The 17661-nt window shown below is 42.0% G+C and overlaps 1 protein-coding gene across 6 annotated transcripts in view; it reads left to right on the top strand.

Annotated features, from left to right (window-relative positions):
• Positions 1-17661, top strand: part of SLC26A11 (solute carrier family 26 member 11) — a 47036-nt gene that overhangs the window by 14807 nt on the left and 14568 nt on the right. For all 6 annotated transcript variants that reach the window (XM_088482654.1, XM_088482653.1, XM_088482656.1 and 3 more), the window contains exons 3-14: positions 1155-1347; positions 1438-1523; positions 3815-3894; positions 4014-4156; positions 4274-4449; positions 5012-5084; positions 6415-6465; positions 7413-7473; positions 7548-7603; positions 9027-9167; positions 11470-11597; positions 11685-11784. In XM_088482654.1, the coding sequence (XP_088338780.1) occupies positions 1155-1347; positions 1438-1523; positions 3815-3894; positions 4014-4156; positions 4274-4449; positions 5012-5084; positions 6415-6465; positions 7413-7473; positions 7548-7603; positions 9027-9167; positions 11470-11597; positions 11685-11784 (1288 nt within the window). The remainder of the gene's footprint in view (positions 1-1154; positions 1348-1437; positions 1524-3814; positions 3895-4013; positions 4157-4273; positions 4450-5011; positions 5085-6414; positions 6466-7412; positions 7474-7547; positions 7604-9026; positions 9168-11469; positions 11598-11684; positions 11785-17661) is intronic.

A 17661-nucleotide genomic window follows, 5' to 3' on the forward strand; every position in this document is an offset into this window, starting at 1 on the left:
TCATTTGCATGCTGTTAGCATATTGGTCCTTTGTAGTTTTGGGTGCTGGATTTAAAGAGGCAATAGCATTAGATGCAAACCTAGGTATATTTTCTATTTAATATTATTCATTCTTTAAACCCTGCAGCCAAAACTGCCCAAGATACTTTGTCTTTGAAAAGTGCTACCAAACCCCTCTTCTGGAATGTGTTAACCAGTCGGGTTTGAGACTAGCTTGATGTCTTATGGTGCGTACACACTGTACGATCAGTCAGGGATAACGATATCGCTGACTGATCGTCCTGCACCTTCCCGGTGTGCTGGATGATCATTATCGTTCATCCAGCACACCACCAACCCACCAACGATGGGTCAGCGACCCTCCCTATATAACCTGGTCAATATCGAGCAGGTTGGCCCGCAGGCACGGTCGATATCGTTATCGTCCATACGTGCCCGCGCATCGCTGGTCGTTTGAGGGTTGGTAGGCACAAAAAAATTAGCGATCTGAACGATAATGATATGGTTGATATCGTGCATTTTTATCCTACCGTGTGTACGCACCATAACAGCTTCTTAGTATTTTCGATTTCCCATAAAAGCTTATACTTTTCTATGATGGGATAATGTTTCATAATAGATGTCATTTAGAATTGAATGTAAAATGACAGCAACAATGAAATAATGCTTTGGCCTCTACATTGTATTATAATAGGTGATTCCTATCCTAATCCCTGATTTTCTTGACCTATCTAAATGGCTGTTGTCATAACCATTCTCCAAGTTATAGAGCTCACTACTATTTGTTTGAAATGATGTATATCACTGCAGGTTCTTCAGGCTATTGGGGATGTTAGAAAGCCAGCTCAGGAGATGATTACAAGTATGTGAAATATAACACTTGGTATTTACGGATCTGACTCTTTCAATTCTGCAAGAAGGAGTCAACTTAAGATGAAAATACCGGCTACCAAATTGGGTTAGGAAACCCTTCTAAATAAACGTCATTCTCTAGCATATACAATGCTCGAGAGTCTGGTTTACACCTAGAACCTCACTGGCCAAAATAGTTAGAGATGCCCACAGGCCATATATACTGTTTGTAAAACTGTGTTTCACCTTTTATTTAATCAGTTCTATCTATGCACTAAGCATGCCTTCTTTCCTCTGTGCAGTTTGGACTTTACTCCTCATTTGTTGGCTGCTTTATTTATTGCCTACTCGGGACATCTAAAGATGTAACATTAGGTCCAACTGCCATCATGTCCCTCCTTGTGTCTATCTACACCTCTGGGGACCTGTCGCTGGCAATCCTTCTGGCCTTCCTATCTGGATGCATTCAGCTGGCCATGGGGCTCTTACAGCTTGGTGAGCTTTTACTATTGTTCCCTATGTTCCTAGTTACAGAGCTGAACATTACCGCAACTACTGACTTTTGAACCTATTTTGTATCTCTAGGTTTCCTTTTGGATTTTATTTCCTATCCTGTCATCAAAGCCTTTACTTCAGCTGCAGCAGTCACAATCGGCTTTAGCCAAGTCAAGGTTTGTTGGAGTGCAAATCCGGTGTGTGTCGATTTCTTATGTAAATATTTAATTTAGGGGTGAAGGCAATCTTCCCCATTTCCACCCATCCAATCTGTATATTTTGTATATTTGCAATAAATTGTTCAGTGGTACTAGTAAATGAGGGGACCTTGTCTATTTTTAACCCTTTCAAAGCAGTATACTTCTCTAAGATCATCACCTCTCACCACATATGATTTTCCGTTAATAATGTTCCTAATTTCATCATTACATTCTCCAATATTCCACCCTCCGCTTCTATGTTCATTAGAAGGTGTGGAGAATACATGATCTAATATAGGATTACGATTAACCCTATGATGGAACACGATGTTGCCTAGAATATACTACGATGTAACAGAAATGAAGGAGCTACCAAAAAGCCTACTCCAAGGCGCTTCATATCCAGGCTGCACAGATTAAACCTTATAATAAGAACCACGTGAAAAAGCGGAGCTGATGGGGAGATGTACTAAGCTTTGAAAAGTGATAAACTACCAGCCACTACGCTCTTAATTGTTACAGGCTGTGTTTGAAAAATGACAAGCAGTGGCGGGCTGGCCCCCCCGGGCCACAGCGTCATGCGGGCCGGTGCAGTCTGTGTCACTGTGACACAGACTGCACCGCATGTGTAGTGCTGACCGGACGGAGTTCGGTCAGCGCTACACTGACAAACACACAGCCGCCGGCTCCGGCAGCTGTGTGTTTATTGTAAGCAGCAGCCAATGAGAGTTTGTCAAACTCTCATTAGCTGCTGCTGCGCCCACTGCGGGAGCCGCTCCATCTTCCGGCTACCGCAGTGGGCAATGGGAGAGGCGTCATGATGTCATATGACGTCTCTCCCATAATGCAGAGCGGCCCGGCCCGGGAGGACAGACGGAGGAGCAGATGGCGACGGCGGTAGCGGGGATTCAGGTAAGTGTTTATTTTTTAATTTTGTTTTTTATATTATGTGTGTCTACTGGGGGGGGGGGTCTGGCACTACTGGGGGCACTACAAAGGGGGGGGACTACTACTACTGGGGGCATTACAAGGGGGGTGGGGGACTACTACTACTGGGGGCACTATAAGGGGACTACTACTACTGGGGGCACTACAAGGGGGGTGGGGGACTACTACTGCTGGGGACTACTACTACTGGGGACACTACAAGGGGGGGACTACTACTACTGGGGACACTACAGGGGGGACTACTACTACTGGGTGAACTACAAGGGGGGGACTACTACTAATGGGGGCACTACAAAGGGGGGGACTACTAGTACTGGGGGCACTGCAAATGGGGGGACTACTACTACTGGGGGCACTACAAAGGGGGGGGACTACTACTACTGGGGGCACTACAAGGGGGGGGACTACTACTGGGGGCACTACTGGAGGCCTGCATAAGGGTGTTCTCTCCTGTGGCACACGGGGGCACTGCATATGGACAGGGGGCTGCCCTAATCTTTATTTTTATCTTACATTAATCCCATATGGACCCGCCTCCTCCCTGGAACACTGGAGGGGGGGGGGGCGCGCCGTAGCACGCATATTCTTCAGACACACGCTACTCCTCTGCCAGGGCCGCCTGCATGCATTTGCCCCCCAGGCTAAAAGTTGCCAGCCAGCCCCTGATGACAAGATTGGGTGGTAGTTTTATCACTCTCCAATTTCTCACTTTCCAGAGCTTAGTACATCTGCCCCAAACAGAAAGTACCCTATTGAAAATGCTGAACTCATTTTAAGTCTTGTAAGCATACACTTGAGAGGGGGTATCACCTATGCCTGCTGATGGTGAAATACCTTTTAGCATTTTGTGAGCACAATGATTAACAGTCTTTATCCATTTGACATGCACTCTGTTGGTGGGTGTCTATTGTAGTGTACTTACACTTTCCTTTCCGCCACAATGGGTGTTAAAAGAAAGGGAGGTTGATGGGAGAAGAAAATATCCTTTGGATAATTATTGAAATCACAGTGGTCCCCAAAGGACTGTGTAAAGGATTTTTAGTGGAACATTTCTTGGTGCACATTGATTGGACCATTTTATTTATTTGGTATACCATTTTAAGGGATTTGGTGGTTATGTAATTATTTAATCTATGCAACCTGGATTTGAAGCGCTCTGGAAAGTGCTTTTTAGTTGCTTTTTCAATGCACAATCTATCCATTTGTATTACATGGTTAGTATAGGAAGTGTTCTGTAATGTACAGGCATTAAGGTGAGGGCAGATATGGTGATCACTAAATACAAGCAACTTGTTTCAGTATTTTTCTTGTGCTGTTAGAACCTACTGGGTTTAAAAGATATTCCACGCCAGTTCATCCTACAAGTCTATGAAACATTCCACAAGCTTCCAACAGCCAGGTCAGTACTATAACTTTGAATAAAAGGTTCTTTAATATTTCGCTATGTAAGTGTTTTACATGGATTTCTCTTTATAAATTGAATGTATATAATTTTGCTATAAATCAAATCTCTTCTAGGCTTGGAGATGCCCTTCTTGGATTTATTTGCATTGCTTTTCTTTTGGCACTGAAATTGATGAAGGATAACTTTCCCAAAATGTATAGAGGAATGCCAAGATGTTATCGTATCTGTTATATCATTGTCTGGGTAACTACAACAGGTATGTCATTGTGGAAGATATCTTTATAGTAAATATGCTTCCTGAGATATCAGGAATCCTGGGTGTTCTTGTAATTATCAGTCACTAATAAATAACATTATCTGTGTATTGTTGTAGCTCGAAATGCTATTGTGGTGGTTGCTGCAGGTTGTGTGGCCTACTCCTTCCATGTAATGGGTTTACATCCGTTCATACTCACTGGAAAGACTGCAGAGGGCCTTCCTCACTTCCAGCTGCCTCCCTTCTCAGAGACTACGGGCAATCGCACTGTACCTTTCAGGGAGATGGTGCAGGTGGGTGAGATCTGTTGTGGTGTATAAAATTAATGATGTAACTAAAGCTGGGTACACACTTACCGATGTGTGTACCCAGCAATGCGACGGCCGACATATCGGGCAGCTGGTACACATTACATGATCCAGTGCCCTACCGCCCGATATGTTGGGCACCGGCTCCATTCACCTGCTTGGCGTCGTTCATCACATTGACAGATTGAGCAGCATGTACTGCAGATCTGTCGACTCGATGAATGACCTCACAGGAGTGCGCAAGGGCCAACATAGTGGGTACGCACTTACCGATGTAGACGATATTTCAGCCTGATTCGCTGGATCGGGTGACATATCGTCTGATGTGTACTCACCTTTAGGCCTGCCATTAATGTATAATATTTTTTCCTTTGATAGCTATTTAAAAAAAAAAAGTTATGAAAATTTGAAGCATTACAAGTAATATAATCTGCACAAATTGATGCTTTAACATAAAATATAGCACACTAATATATTATTATTCTATCATTATGCTGTATCTTTCATTGAATTAAAATGCAGCAAACTAAGACTGACTCTCTTACAGAACCTTGGGCCCGGGCTTTTTGTTATTCCAACGATGGGATTACTGGAAAGCATTGCCATTGCTCGAGCTTTTGGTAAGTGCCATAGAAAATGTTCTTGTTTTATTATTAAAAAATAAATATTCACAAAAGTGTTGTTGGGCTTTATCAGTGGACATGATCATGTTCAAACAAATGACTAGAATGTAAACTAAGAATAAAACGGGCATCTTTGCTACATAGGTAATGGGGTAATGTTTATGTCTCCCAGTTGACAGATCTGCCTGTAGGTCAGCCGTATGTGTCTCTCATGGCCTTCCCAGTACCTAGCTTAGGTTTTAATGGTCCTCAACTAGGTACCACTGCATAGGGCTTCTTTTCCTGAGAAATGGCTGTTCACTGAAGACATCAATGGTAACATCCCAAAACATATAGACCCATCTGCAGCACCCTGTACAGGTTGAGTCTCCCATATCCAAAATGCTTGGGACCAGGGGTATTTTGGATAATGGAATATTCCGTATTTTGGAATAATTGCATACCATAATGAAATATCTTGGGAATAGGACCCAAATATACACAAAGAATGCATTTGTGTGTTATATACACCTTATACACACAGCCTGCAGGTAATTTTATACAATATTTTCAATAATTTTGTGGCTCAAACAAAGTTTGTGTACAGAAATTAAATTCATTTATGTTTCATATACACCTTATACACACAACTAGAAGGTAATTTTATACAATATTTTTAATAATTTGTGCCTTAGACAAAGTTTGTGTACATTGAGCCATCAAAAATCAAAGATTTCATTATCTGAGTCATGCCAAAAATATTTAGTATTTCGGAATATTTGGATATGGGAGACTCAACCTGTACTTGTAAAGTAATAAAAGATACAATCATTCTAATATTATAAGACAATGCTATGTAGGGCTGGCAACCATGTTTGAGTCCTAAAAAGCCTGACCTCTATCTAAAAACCAAAACTTACTTACCAGATATGCTGGCCATTCTACATCACGGTTTTGGATTACTGTCGATCTATTGTTAGTCGATCTAACGTTGTCGATCTTTGTATTGTTGTTGATGAATGGACCGGATACCCTACATCACTCTCTCCTTTTACCTGGTGACCTAGTTTAAGCATGCCAGATGGTGCCAGTGCCCCTTATGAAATTCCTTTAAACTAATGTATGGAATGGGTGCTAATATAGAGCTTGGGGCATAATGGTGGAGAGTGGCAATACTGTGCATACTGAAATAGACCTCTTTATGCTATCTACTAGCTAGTAGGGTTTATTTGTTTCAGTAGTTTGTTACTGTTCATTTTACGGTTTAATTGGTCTTGCAGTTGGAAGGCCGCATACATTACAGATTTATGTTGTATTATATTTTAAAGTATTGTTCTGGTTTGTGCAGCATCTCAGAATAGCTACAGAATAAACACCAACCAGGAGCTGCTGGCAATAGGTAACAACCATGATTTATTTGTATATGTGCTGTACTGAATGTCCTTTATTTTTGTGGACTATGTAAAACAGACCGGTCACAATGAAGGAGGTTTGGCTAACATACCTGGAATAAGTATTTAACAGGTGGTGTTTTATTTTGGGTGCCACCATACTTCTGTAAATTGGAACTTTAGCTTTATAAATGATGACCTAGTTGCATAATACAAAAGATGTAGTATTCTTCCATTATTTTATTACGTTATTCCTAAAATATGAAACATTGCACCAAAATGAAGGTTGTAGTAGGTGTTACCGCCGGACGCATGTTCGGTGGTTCAAATTTCAACAGCAGCAGCCCGGCAAGGGTGAAAATCCTGATCGTCCCTAAGGTAAGTATTGCTAACCTAATTTCCACACCCTAACCCTCCCTTAGGGGTGAATAACCCTAACCTCCCCCCCAAGTTCCTAACTGTAATCCCCCCTCTTAAGTGCCTAAACCTGTCCCCCGGGGGGTTGCCTAACCCTAACCTCCCCCCGGGGTTGCCTAACCCTAACCTTCCGGGGGGGGTGCCTAACCCTAACCCGCAGGCTTTACATATGGATGGTTCTATCAAAATTGTGATTTATATTCCAGGTTTAGCCATATAAGAGATCAGAACTTTCTTGTTATAATTTGGCTGAATATAAAATCAATATAAAATGTCTTCATAATATTCTGTGAGAAAAGAGGTTTCCTGGTAGTCTCCTTTTTGCCTGTTGCCCCTCACTGGCCTTATACATTGCAATACAATGGGCACCTGGAAGAGAAGGGTGTCTCATTCATGCTAGTCATCCTACAAATCACACTATGGATTGGGCTGAGCCAGGTTACTAATGGGGCTGATTCTTGCCTCATCTAGGAAGTAAATCTGAACCTGATAGAGGGTTGTCTACATGGAATATTTGAGTGTACTTTCCTTCTTTTAGGTCTCACTAATTTTCTGGGCTCCTTCCTGTCTTCTTACCCTGTTACAGGAAGCTTTGGGAGGTGAGGAAATCTGTATATTATGTAAGCAAGCTCTTACCAGGAATTTGTAGGTCTGATTGTGTGGTTATGTCTAGGACAGCGCTGAACTCTCAGACAGGAGTGTGCACTCCAGCAGGTGGCGTTCTCACAGGTGAGCGTATAAAAAGATTCTAAACCTTTACTTATTATTGCTTTTTAATTCTATGTGATTTATCATGTTTTGGCTAGTTGAAATTGTTATAGTAAGAATACTTCAGTGCCTTGCTTGTACTAAAATGCCCATGCCCATATAATCCCCATAACCCTCTGACGGCTGTGGTACATGTACCCACAGATCCCATATGTAGATGTAAGGGGTATATCAGCTTTAAACGTTTAGTGATTTAGGAGTACACTACAAAACCCCCCAAAAATTATAAAGCATAGAGTTTATTTCTTAAACATCTACATAATTCAAGATTTACTTGGAAAAAAATGACACACCACAGACTGTGCATGGGGGTAGTGGGCGGGATAGACTTTGTGGGTACCTGTGTAAAAGGTCCGACGGACATTTATTTTTACTTTTCACACTACTTCGCCAAATACCTACATTGTCATTGTTTATTTGTAAGGCTCCGAAAGATCTGATTGATCTGAAGTTATGGACAGACAGAGTGCTACATCATTTATAAAGCCCACTTTTATGTCCTAGATCACCCTGAACATGATATAAATAATATGGCATATTATGTAAAATTTATCACAACGACATAGAATTGGCAGAAATATACCTTTTTCAAACGAACTACTGCTGTCAACTTTGGGGCAGTATACTGTAGTTGCAGCATTTCACTTATTTTGCCATGTATGGTGAGGACATGTACAGATATGCCCAGCTATATCCGTGCCACTGACGTAGGAAATCGCGCCACACACAGTGCGAGAAGCCGTGCGTACCATAGCGTATGCAGGCGTGGGGAATCGCATAGCGCGATGCATGCGCACGTTTGTAGCGCGATCAGCCACAATGTAACTGGGTGCATCTGTACGTCCAGCATCCAGTTGAGGTTCATGGATCCCTACATAATGGAAGATTGTTGTCCTCCAAATCTCAAACGGTGTATTAGACCCTATTCTAATTTAATGACTATTTAAAGGGGAACCTATATGGAATACCCTTCTCTATAATATTTACAGCACATTCTCTTAAGTCTTTCTTTTTTGCAAATTGGATAGTTAACAACATGGGAAAACATCTCTTTATGATAACTGCACATTCTTACACATGCCTAAGCATAAGGACCCTGTGAGCCCTGTCCAAAAGAAAGTCATTCAGAACTGCAACAAACTACTTTTCTAAGAACAAATCGAGGTGCAAACCATGTGACATGTCACGGGAAGGCAAAATAGAAATCACTGAGAACTTGCAAGAGAAATGTCTACATTCCTATATATATATACTGATTACAAAATTGAAGACCCAATGAATCAAACCCTGAAATGGATTATATTTTTTTTAAAAGAAAACATTGTCAGGCACTTACACGTACTTGGTGAGTACATCGAGCTATAACTTCTCTCTGTCCGTACAGGGATGCTGGTACTACTGTCACTTGGATACCTCACTCCCCTCTTCTTCTACATTCCCAAAGCAGCTCTTGCTGCAGTCATCATCTGTGCTGTGGCCCCCATGTTTGATTTGGGAATCTGCAAGGTGCTGTGGAAGGTGAAAAGTAAGAGTGCTGTAACTTTACTGTTCCTAATGCATCACTGCAATGGCCAATGTGGGATGGTTCTATCTGATGATGTATGTGGTGTATAAGATGTATTGTACTGCATATGATTCCTATACGTACATAGTAGGATTCAAAAAAGTTGTCTTTCAGTTTCAATCTTATGTAGATTGTAGTCATTCCTTTCTTTTGTGTGAAGTATTTAACACATACATTGAAATAGGGGCACATGTCCGGGATAGTAAAAAAGCAGAGTGTGTGTGTAGCTCTGAGAACTCTTTGTTATATGAAGTAGAACCATAAACGTGGAAATCTCTGTGCCAGTGATATCTGTAGTTACTTTTCCTATGTAATGTAAAGACCTGAACTAATATATTTGTTTGTGCTGCAATCACTGATTAGAATTCTAACTACTACTAATTAAGGGGGAGGATTACTTAATATTCAAATTTGTTCTTTATAATTCCCACACTTGTTTTGTAAATAGAATGTATTAAATGAATTAGTTCTAGCTGACACATGACAGAAGATCCAGCTTTCAGATTTTACTTTGTGTAATAATTAGCATGTTTCCTTGAATTGGCTTTACACAATGTATTACTGTGTACAGCATAATACAATGTTATACAGAACGGTTGCTCGAATTACTGGGTACATGTGACTAGCTCTGTAATACTTCTTTCACACCTAAATTCTGGCTCCAATCCGGGTTAATGAACACTGTTTTCTCACCGTGTCACAGCTGCTCAAACCCCTTTCACACCGCACTTTGGACCCTAGTTATTTCCGGGTGGTCGCCATTTACACTGCACCCGTGGCTGCCCTGCAAAACTAATAGTCATTAGAAAGTGGACGTTACAGGCTCACAAAGATGAGTCATGAAAGTGGGCGCCTTCACTCCACCAATGAGCAACTTGTAAGCATAACCCGGGTAGAATAACCCAGGTCACCCCTTTCACTCCACAGCATCTCTGGGTTGGTCCCGGGAATAACAGTGGTTGTGACCAGGGTCGAGGACCTGGGGGACACAACCTGGGTTGAGTGTTACCTAACATGAATGGGTACACGTGACTAGCTATGTTACTAGGAGTGTTACCTTACATGAATGGGTACACATGACTAGCTATGTTACTAGGATTATTACCTAACATGAATTGGTACATGTGACTAGCTATGTTACTAGGAGTGTTACCTTACATGAATGGGTACACGTGACTAGCTATGTTACTAGGGTTATTATCTAACATGAATGGGTACATGTGACTAGCTATGTTACTAGGACTGTTACTTTACATGAATGGGTACACGTGACTAGCTATGTTACTAGGATTATTACCTAACATGAATTGGTACATGTGACTAGCTATGTTACTAGGACTGTTACCTTACATGAATGGGTACACGTGACTAGCTATGTTACCAGGATTATTACCGAACATGAATGGGTAAATGTGACTAGCTATGTTACTAGGAGCGTTACCTTACATGAATGGATTCACGTGACTAGCTATGTTACTAGCAGTGTTGCCTTACATGAATGGGTACACGTGACTAGCTATGTTACTAGCAGTGTTGCCTTACATGAATGGGTACACGTGACTAGCTATGTTACTAGGAGCGTTACCTTACATGAATGGATTCACGTGACTAGCTATGTTACTAGCAGTGTTGCCTTACATGAATGGGTACACGTGACTAGCTATGTTACTAGGAGTGTTACTTAGCTAGTCACGTGAATCCAGTCATGCTAAGTAACACTCCTTGTAACATAGCTAGTCACATATGAACCCATTCATGTCAGGTAACATAGCTAGTCACGTGTACCCATTCATGCTATGTTACTAGGAGTGTTACCCAACATGAATGGGTTCACGTGACTAGCAGTATTACCTAACATGAATCGGTACACGTGACCAGCAGCAGTATTACATAACATGAATCGGTACACGTGACCAGCAATATTACCTAACATGAATGGTTATAGGTGACTAGATATGATGTTAGCACATTTGAGGCTTCTCTAAATTGTAATTTTAAGGTAAACCTCACACATGTTCCAAAAGTGTCCCAATGAGATACCTATAAGTATATACATACATGGTCTTCTTACTGATTAGACAGTTGCCCCCCCCCCCGGCCCACACACACACACTCTACACATGCTTCAAAGTTACCCAATGAATGTTGGGAAATGGGTTTCAGTAGGATCTTTTCCAGTAAATCCATGAGATCCCAGCTAATAAAGGCATTACTAACTACCCCGTTTCTGGCATGGCCATGAATGTATTCTGTCTTTTATCAGGGATTGATATATTACCATTTTTGGTCACCTTCCTGCTTTCATTCTGGGAAATCCAGTATGGGATCCTTGCCGGTATACTAGTCTCACTGGTCATCCTTTGTCATCCTATTGCACGACCTGAGATCAGGGTAAGTAGCAATGTGATTGGTGTAGTTGTGAGCAGCACTCTGTGAAGATATGGCTATGTTTCACTGTCATGCTGCTTTCTCTGCCAGGTCACAGGCGCAAATGACTTCACATTGGTGGTGATGAGTGGTCTGAGTTTCCCAGCTATCGAATATCTTAGGAATACTGTTTACAAAAAAGCTTTTACAGGTAAAAAACCATGTTGCATATAAAATACATAGCAGTCTAAAATGTCTTATGGGAAATTTGTTGTGTTGCCTAAATTTTTATGAACCCTGTAATATAAGAGTGACCACCCCTCCGGGTGTTTTTGCACACCAGGGTATACTATACCTCCCAGATCTAGTGAGGTTTGAGGGAGTGAGCACATCTGTTTTTTTTTCTTTTTTGTTCTGCATTGAAACCAGTCTGTCATTAAACACAAGATGGCGTTAGAGTAGTGTGTTTTCGTGTATAATGTGACCTGAACACCCTAGGGTTGTTATGAGTTGGCTGCATTACAGTATGAAAAGCAGCATGTAAAAATAGCATATGTCTGCCCATATGCAGAAGTGTACGTATGCATCACAAGATGTATCCAGCTGTGCACCAGTAGTATAAGCACAGGCACACGTTGGGGGTACCTACACCCAGGTACACTCAAACACACAACAAAGTCATAGGCACAACATTAGGTTTTTTTTTTTTTTTTTACCAAGTTTTGATAGGAAATGCACATTTGCTATTTGGTTTGAGTTAAATAAAAGAAAAAACCTTTATAATACAACACATATAATAAACCATATCACATACAAATAGCAGTAGGAAAAAAAATAAATAAATAATATTAAGAAATCGCCCAGAGATTTCTGTAATAAATAAACGATCAGCAAAGAAAACCTCTATTGGCTTTAGTGGTGAGTTTGCAATCGGCCAATTGAAAGCAGCTAGCTAATCCCATTGTTCTCAAGTGTGTCTGTATCTGCAACTAAAATGGCTACTGACAGGCTTACATACTTTTCCATGTGCGCTTACATTAGACTGCTGCTTCCATCTGCGGTCTCACATGTTCAATCGCAAGCAGGCCCAAGTGTTAGATGCAAGAAAAGGCAGGGCTATAACTAGGGGTGTGCGAGTGGTGCCATCGCACAGGGTGCAGGAGCCTGGGGACGGCACTGTTGCTGCCACAGGTATCCTGCATTTGGCTTGCAGGGTGACTGGAATGGCACCTGGTAGGCAGTATCGCAGTTGCAGGGCTGCATCAGAGCATCCTTTGGATGCTCCGGGCAGGCACTCTGCAGCCTGTATAGCCGCCCAGCATGTCTTGAAGATGCTCAGGAAAGTGCTGTACTTCCTGGTGCTTGTAGCCCCGCCCCTCGCTGTGATGTTTATATAATTCTTTCTCTAGCTCTTCCTGGCATCTCTGGTTCAGTGTCTTTGAGGAGGTTTTTGATTTGCCAATTCTATGTTGCTTTAGAGTCTATTTACTTCCCTATTTTTGAAAATATATTAATCTCTATGTTAAAAGCTGAATTGTTATACTGCTTGGTCCCTCTAAGATGTGCAGCCACACACCATTGGTTGGGGTACCTTTGCATGGAATAGAAGAACTATCCGTTCTGGTCTCCTCTGATTAAAGAAAAAGGGAAAAAGTCAAGCAAGAGATCAAGGCAGCACATTTTGTAATTTTATACCCATATACTCAGGAGAACTAGTCAACTTGAATATCCAGCTTTAGTATTTTGGAGTTGAAGTATTGAACATGTATAATTCCACATATATTTTGTATAATATGTCAACCAGTGCCAGATTAACAAGATAGCTGGGGCGGTTGCCAGGGGCCCACACTCACTGGGTACATCATCAGCATGAGGGCACTGTGGTGTATGTGAACTGGGGTCTCTGTGTGACATAATGTGAAATGGGGGCACTACAGTGTGTTTACCCCTGGTGCTGGGAGTATTTACAAATAATACTTATTAATAACATAGCTAGCTAATCCTATTGGCAATTTTTTTGTTACACCTTAATTCGGCCCAGATACAAGCTAATGAATATGAAATAAGCGATTGTTACCAATAGAAACCCCTCTATATGGTGGAAAATTTATATAATGTTTGGTTTTCCTCCTGTCATGGGAGGTGGTCTGTGAAGTGAAGGAAGAGCATTGAATCAATTCACTCTTCAGCGGAATTAACAATTTATGCTGAATGTCTGTACTGTACCAGTCCTGTGTACGATATTAAATAACCTCAAAGTTGTGGAGGCTTAAACATTGATTGAACAAGTCCACAACAATTGTATAATTAGAAATGAATCAGCATGCTTCAGTGACTAGTTTAAATTGTTTAATATGTCTGAGAATATAATTAAGATTGGTCATTTCCTGTCTCTTTTCAATCCTGTTATTAAGATAATTTAAATAAAATGTTCAGCTCCTGTGTGATATGAGCAGGCAAGGGTTAATCCTTCATTAAACAGCAGTCCATGATCTATTAATAAGGGTACCTTAGTTTGCCATTTTCCAACAACTGATCGTCTGAAATGTGTGCTGCAGCTCACTGCTTTCCATAACACGACACACCTGCTCTCTCAGGGAGAGACTAGTGGAATCGGTATGTAATGCCGGCTGTCGGGATGCCTCCTGTCAAAATACAGACAGCGGCATCCCGATGGTTGGTATCCCGACAAGGGTCGGGTAAGTATACTTACCCTCCCCCCTTCTCCCCCTAACCCTCCCTTCTTGTAGCCTAACCCTAACCCTCCTCACCCCACCCCACACCCTAACCCTCCCCACCTAACACCCTGTCTGTGTTCTGGCAGCGGGATTAAGATAGGCGTCAAAATACTGACGCCTATCTTAAGTCCCGTGTCAGACTTCCAGCATTGGGATTCAGACCGACAGCATGCCGTCCTCTGGTCTGCTAACTACATCCCGATACTAGTGCTGCACGCTGCTTTCCAAAACATAACACATCTACTCTCTCGGAAAGAGTACTGTAGCTTGCTGCTTTCCAAAACACGACACACCTACTCTCTCAGGGAGAGTGCTACATCTTGCTCTTTCCAAAACACGACCAGTGTTCTCCCCAGAAATTTTTTCCAGCCGGGTGGGGGCCTTCGCAATTATGCGTGCGCTGGGAAAAGGGGTATCTCCCTCACCAATCCAGTCCGACAGGTCTCAGGCTGCTACCCCACTGGCTTTCAGTCAAAAGTGCCCATTATACAGTGCCCTCTGCAGTTTTCCCCTTTATGTATTGCCCCCTGTAGTTTAACTTTGCCCTTATGCTTTGCCCCCTGGCTGAAGTAGTGCCCCTATGTGGTGCCCACAGACTGGTCCCTTATGTAGTACCCCCAGGCTTAAATACTGTCTCTTATGCAGTGCCCCCAGGTTTAATAGTGTCCCTTATGCAGTGCCCCCAGGCTAACCCCTTATGCAATGCCCCCAGGTTTAATAGTGTCCCTTATGCAGTGCCCCCAGACTTAAATAGTGCCCCCAGATTGGTCCTGACCCCAGCCCATACCCAGCACTTACCTTTACTTGCTGGCCGCTCCCTCGCGCTGACTGGATCTTACTAGATCCAGCAGGCGCGCGGGGCAGTCATGACGTCACCCGCGCAGTGCATCACTGGGAACGCTGGCCTCTGAAGCGATCGGAGGTTTCTTTAGCCTCCGGTCACCTCAGAGGCCAGAGTTCCACAGCGGGGAAAAGTGCCGGGCGGCAGGCTGTTTCTGCCGGGCGATGCGCCCGCAGAAAACAGCTTGGGGAGAACACTGACGACACAACTGCTCTCTCAGGGAGAGAGTGCTACAGCTTGTGGTTTTCCAAAACACGACACGTCTGCTCTCTCAGGGAGAGTGTTACAGCTTGCTGCTTTCCAAAACACGACACTCCTGCTCTCTCAGGGAGAGTGTTACAGCTTGCTGCTTTCCAAAACACGACACTACTGCTCTCTCAGGGAGAGTGTTACAGCTTGCTGCTTTCCAAAACACGACACTCCTGCTCTCTCAGGGAGAGTGTTACAGCTTGCTACTTTCCAAAACACAACACTCCTGCTCTCTCAGGGAGAGTGTTACAGCTTGCTGCTTTCCAAAACACGACACTCCTGCTCTCTCAGGGAGAGTGTTACAGCTTGCTACTTTCCAAAACACGACACGTCTGCTCTCTCAGGGAGAGTGTTACAGCTTGCTACTTTCCAAAACACGACACGTCTGCTCTCTCAGGGAGAGTGTTACAGCTTGCTGCTTTCCAAAACACGACACTCCTGCTCTCTCAGGGAGAGTGTTACAGCTTGCTGCTTTCCAAAACACGACACTCCTGCTCTCTCAGGGAGAGTGTTACAGCTTGCTCTTTCCAAAACACGACACCCCTGAAAAAATGAGGTAGTTCTTACTGCATGATGTTTCAGCTCTCTGGCCATTCAGAACATAAGAGGAGGCACAATACAATTGATTAATTAGGAGGGCAATCGTTATTAATGATTAAGGGGGCGAAAACATGAATGGGTACGCGTGACTGACTAGGTTACCTAACAGGATTAAATTAGTGCATGTGATTTGTATTAGGACAGTGTGATTGAAACATTTTTTAATGGGGAAATATTATTTTATTAAAATATTAGGTGCAATAATCATTTATTTATGACAGCAATTCTTATTTTATGTAACTATGAAATCATAAAATATCATAAATAAATTATCAATACATTTACCCCATATACTCATTCAGGAGATCACACAGGGATTTAGACATGGTAAACCCTGTTGTCTATTTTTGTAACCACTGTTTTAAAGCTTAATGTTGGGAGTTTGATTTCAGATGTTCCCCCTCAGTGGGTAGAGGGACTTAGATTATGGATGTCCCCCTTCCTCAGGTTGTGGTTAGAGGGAGGCCAAGTGAGAATCTTTCGGATTCGGCATGGTTACCTCCCGATCTACGTCTTCCAGAGCTTGAAGTTGATAAAGCGATTTGGTGTGGAGGTGGAGTCAAAAACTTCTCCAGAAGGGAGTTGAGGAGAAGAAATTTGTGGCCCCACTTCCATGTCCTTCTGTCACTGAGGAACTGTCTGGGCGATGTTGCTGGTTAGCTCTGTTAAATTTACAGAGGATACCACAGAAGTTTAAAGACCTTGCTTGACTCTCTTTTCATGGAAGGCTTTATGTTGGAGGGAACCTTAGGTGGAGAAGTGCCAGTGCCTATATTACTCCGCCCCTTTTCCTCCAGTGCATCCAGCACACTGTAGCACATCCTCACCACAGAGATAAAAAAAAAAAGTACCACATAAATTGATATGTTAATACATTAAATACATATATCATGAATTGTGACTATACATATATATAATTTACCTCATAAATTGTACATTTATAAATATTACATAGATTTATAAGTACAGTTCTTGTTTTAACCCTTAACCAGGGTTACAATTGTGTGATGTAGATAGTTCTTTATATATAATAGTATTTAAATCCTTGCTTATTTTTCTCTTGTAAGGGGAGGATTGTATAGAGGTGGTAGGGTAAGTTAAGCAGATGTATTAGGTTAGTATGGGGAATAATATGCTGTAATATTATGACCACCCTGTATTTTGAGTTTATTTTGATTTTATGTATTTATTTCAATTTTATGTATTCATTTATTATATATGTGTTGCAAGTTTTAATAAAATGAAGCATATTCAGGAGATCACAGCAGCTTGCCACTTTTCCAATACCAGATACACATACACCCTAGAGGGTGACACCGCTTACTGTTTTCCCAAAGTGATAGGCACAAAGTCTGATTAGATCGCTGTAGTTTACCAATTTGCCTATTACACATAGTCTTAGGACAACACTGCATCTTGCTGCTTCTGTAACACTAGACACACATATGCCTCTTAGGACAGTGGCATTCTACAACACTCGTCTTAATACTGGACACATACAAGCTCTCAGGAGAAAGTACTTTCCTGACACTGGATATACACACATTTCCCCTTGTACTGTCTGTTTTATCTTTTTATATTGAATTGAGTGTGTTTTTCTCTATCATTTTCCCTGTACAGTGCTATATGCAATTGATGGCACCATATAAATAAAAGCTAA

The sequence above is a fragment of the Taudactylus pleione genome, unplaced genomic scaffold (genome assembly GCF_031769625.1).
Source record: "Taudactylus pleione unplaced genomic scaffold, aTauple2 ptg000290l, whole genome shotgun sequence".
Classification (NCBI taxonomy): domain Eukaryota; kingdom Metazoa; phylum Chordata; class Amphibia; order Anura; family Myobatrachidae; genus Taudactylus; species Taudactylus pleione.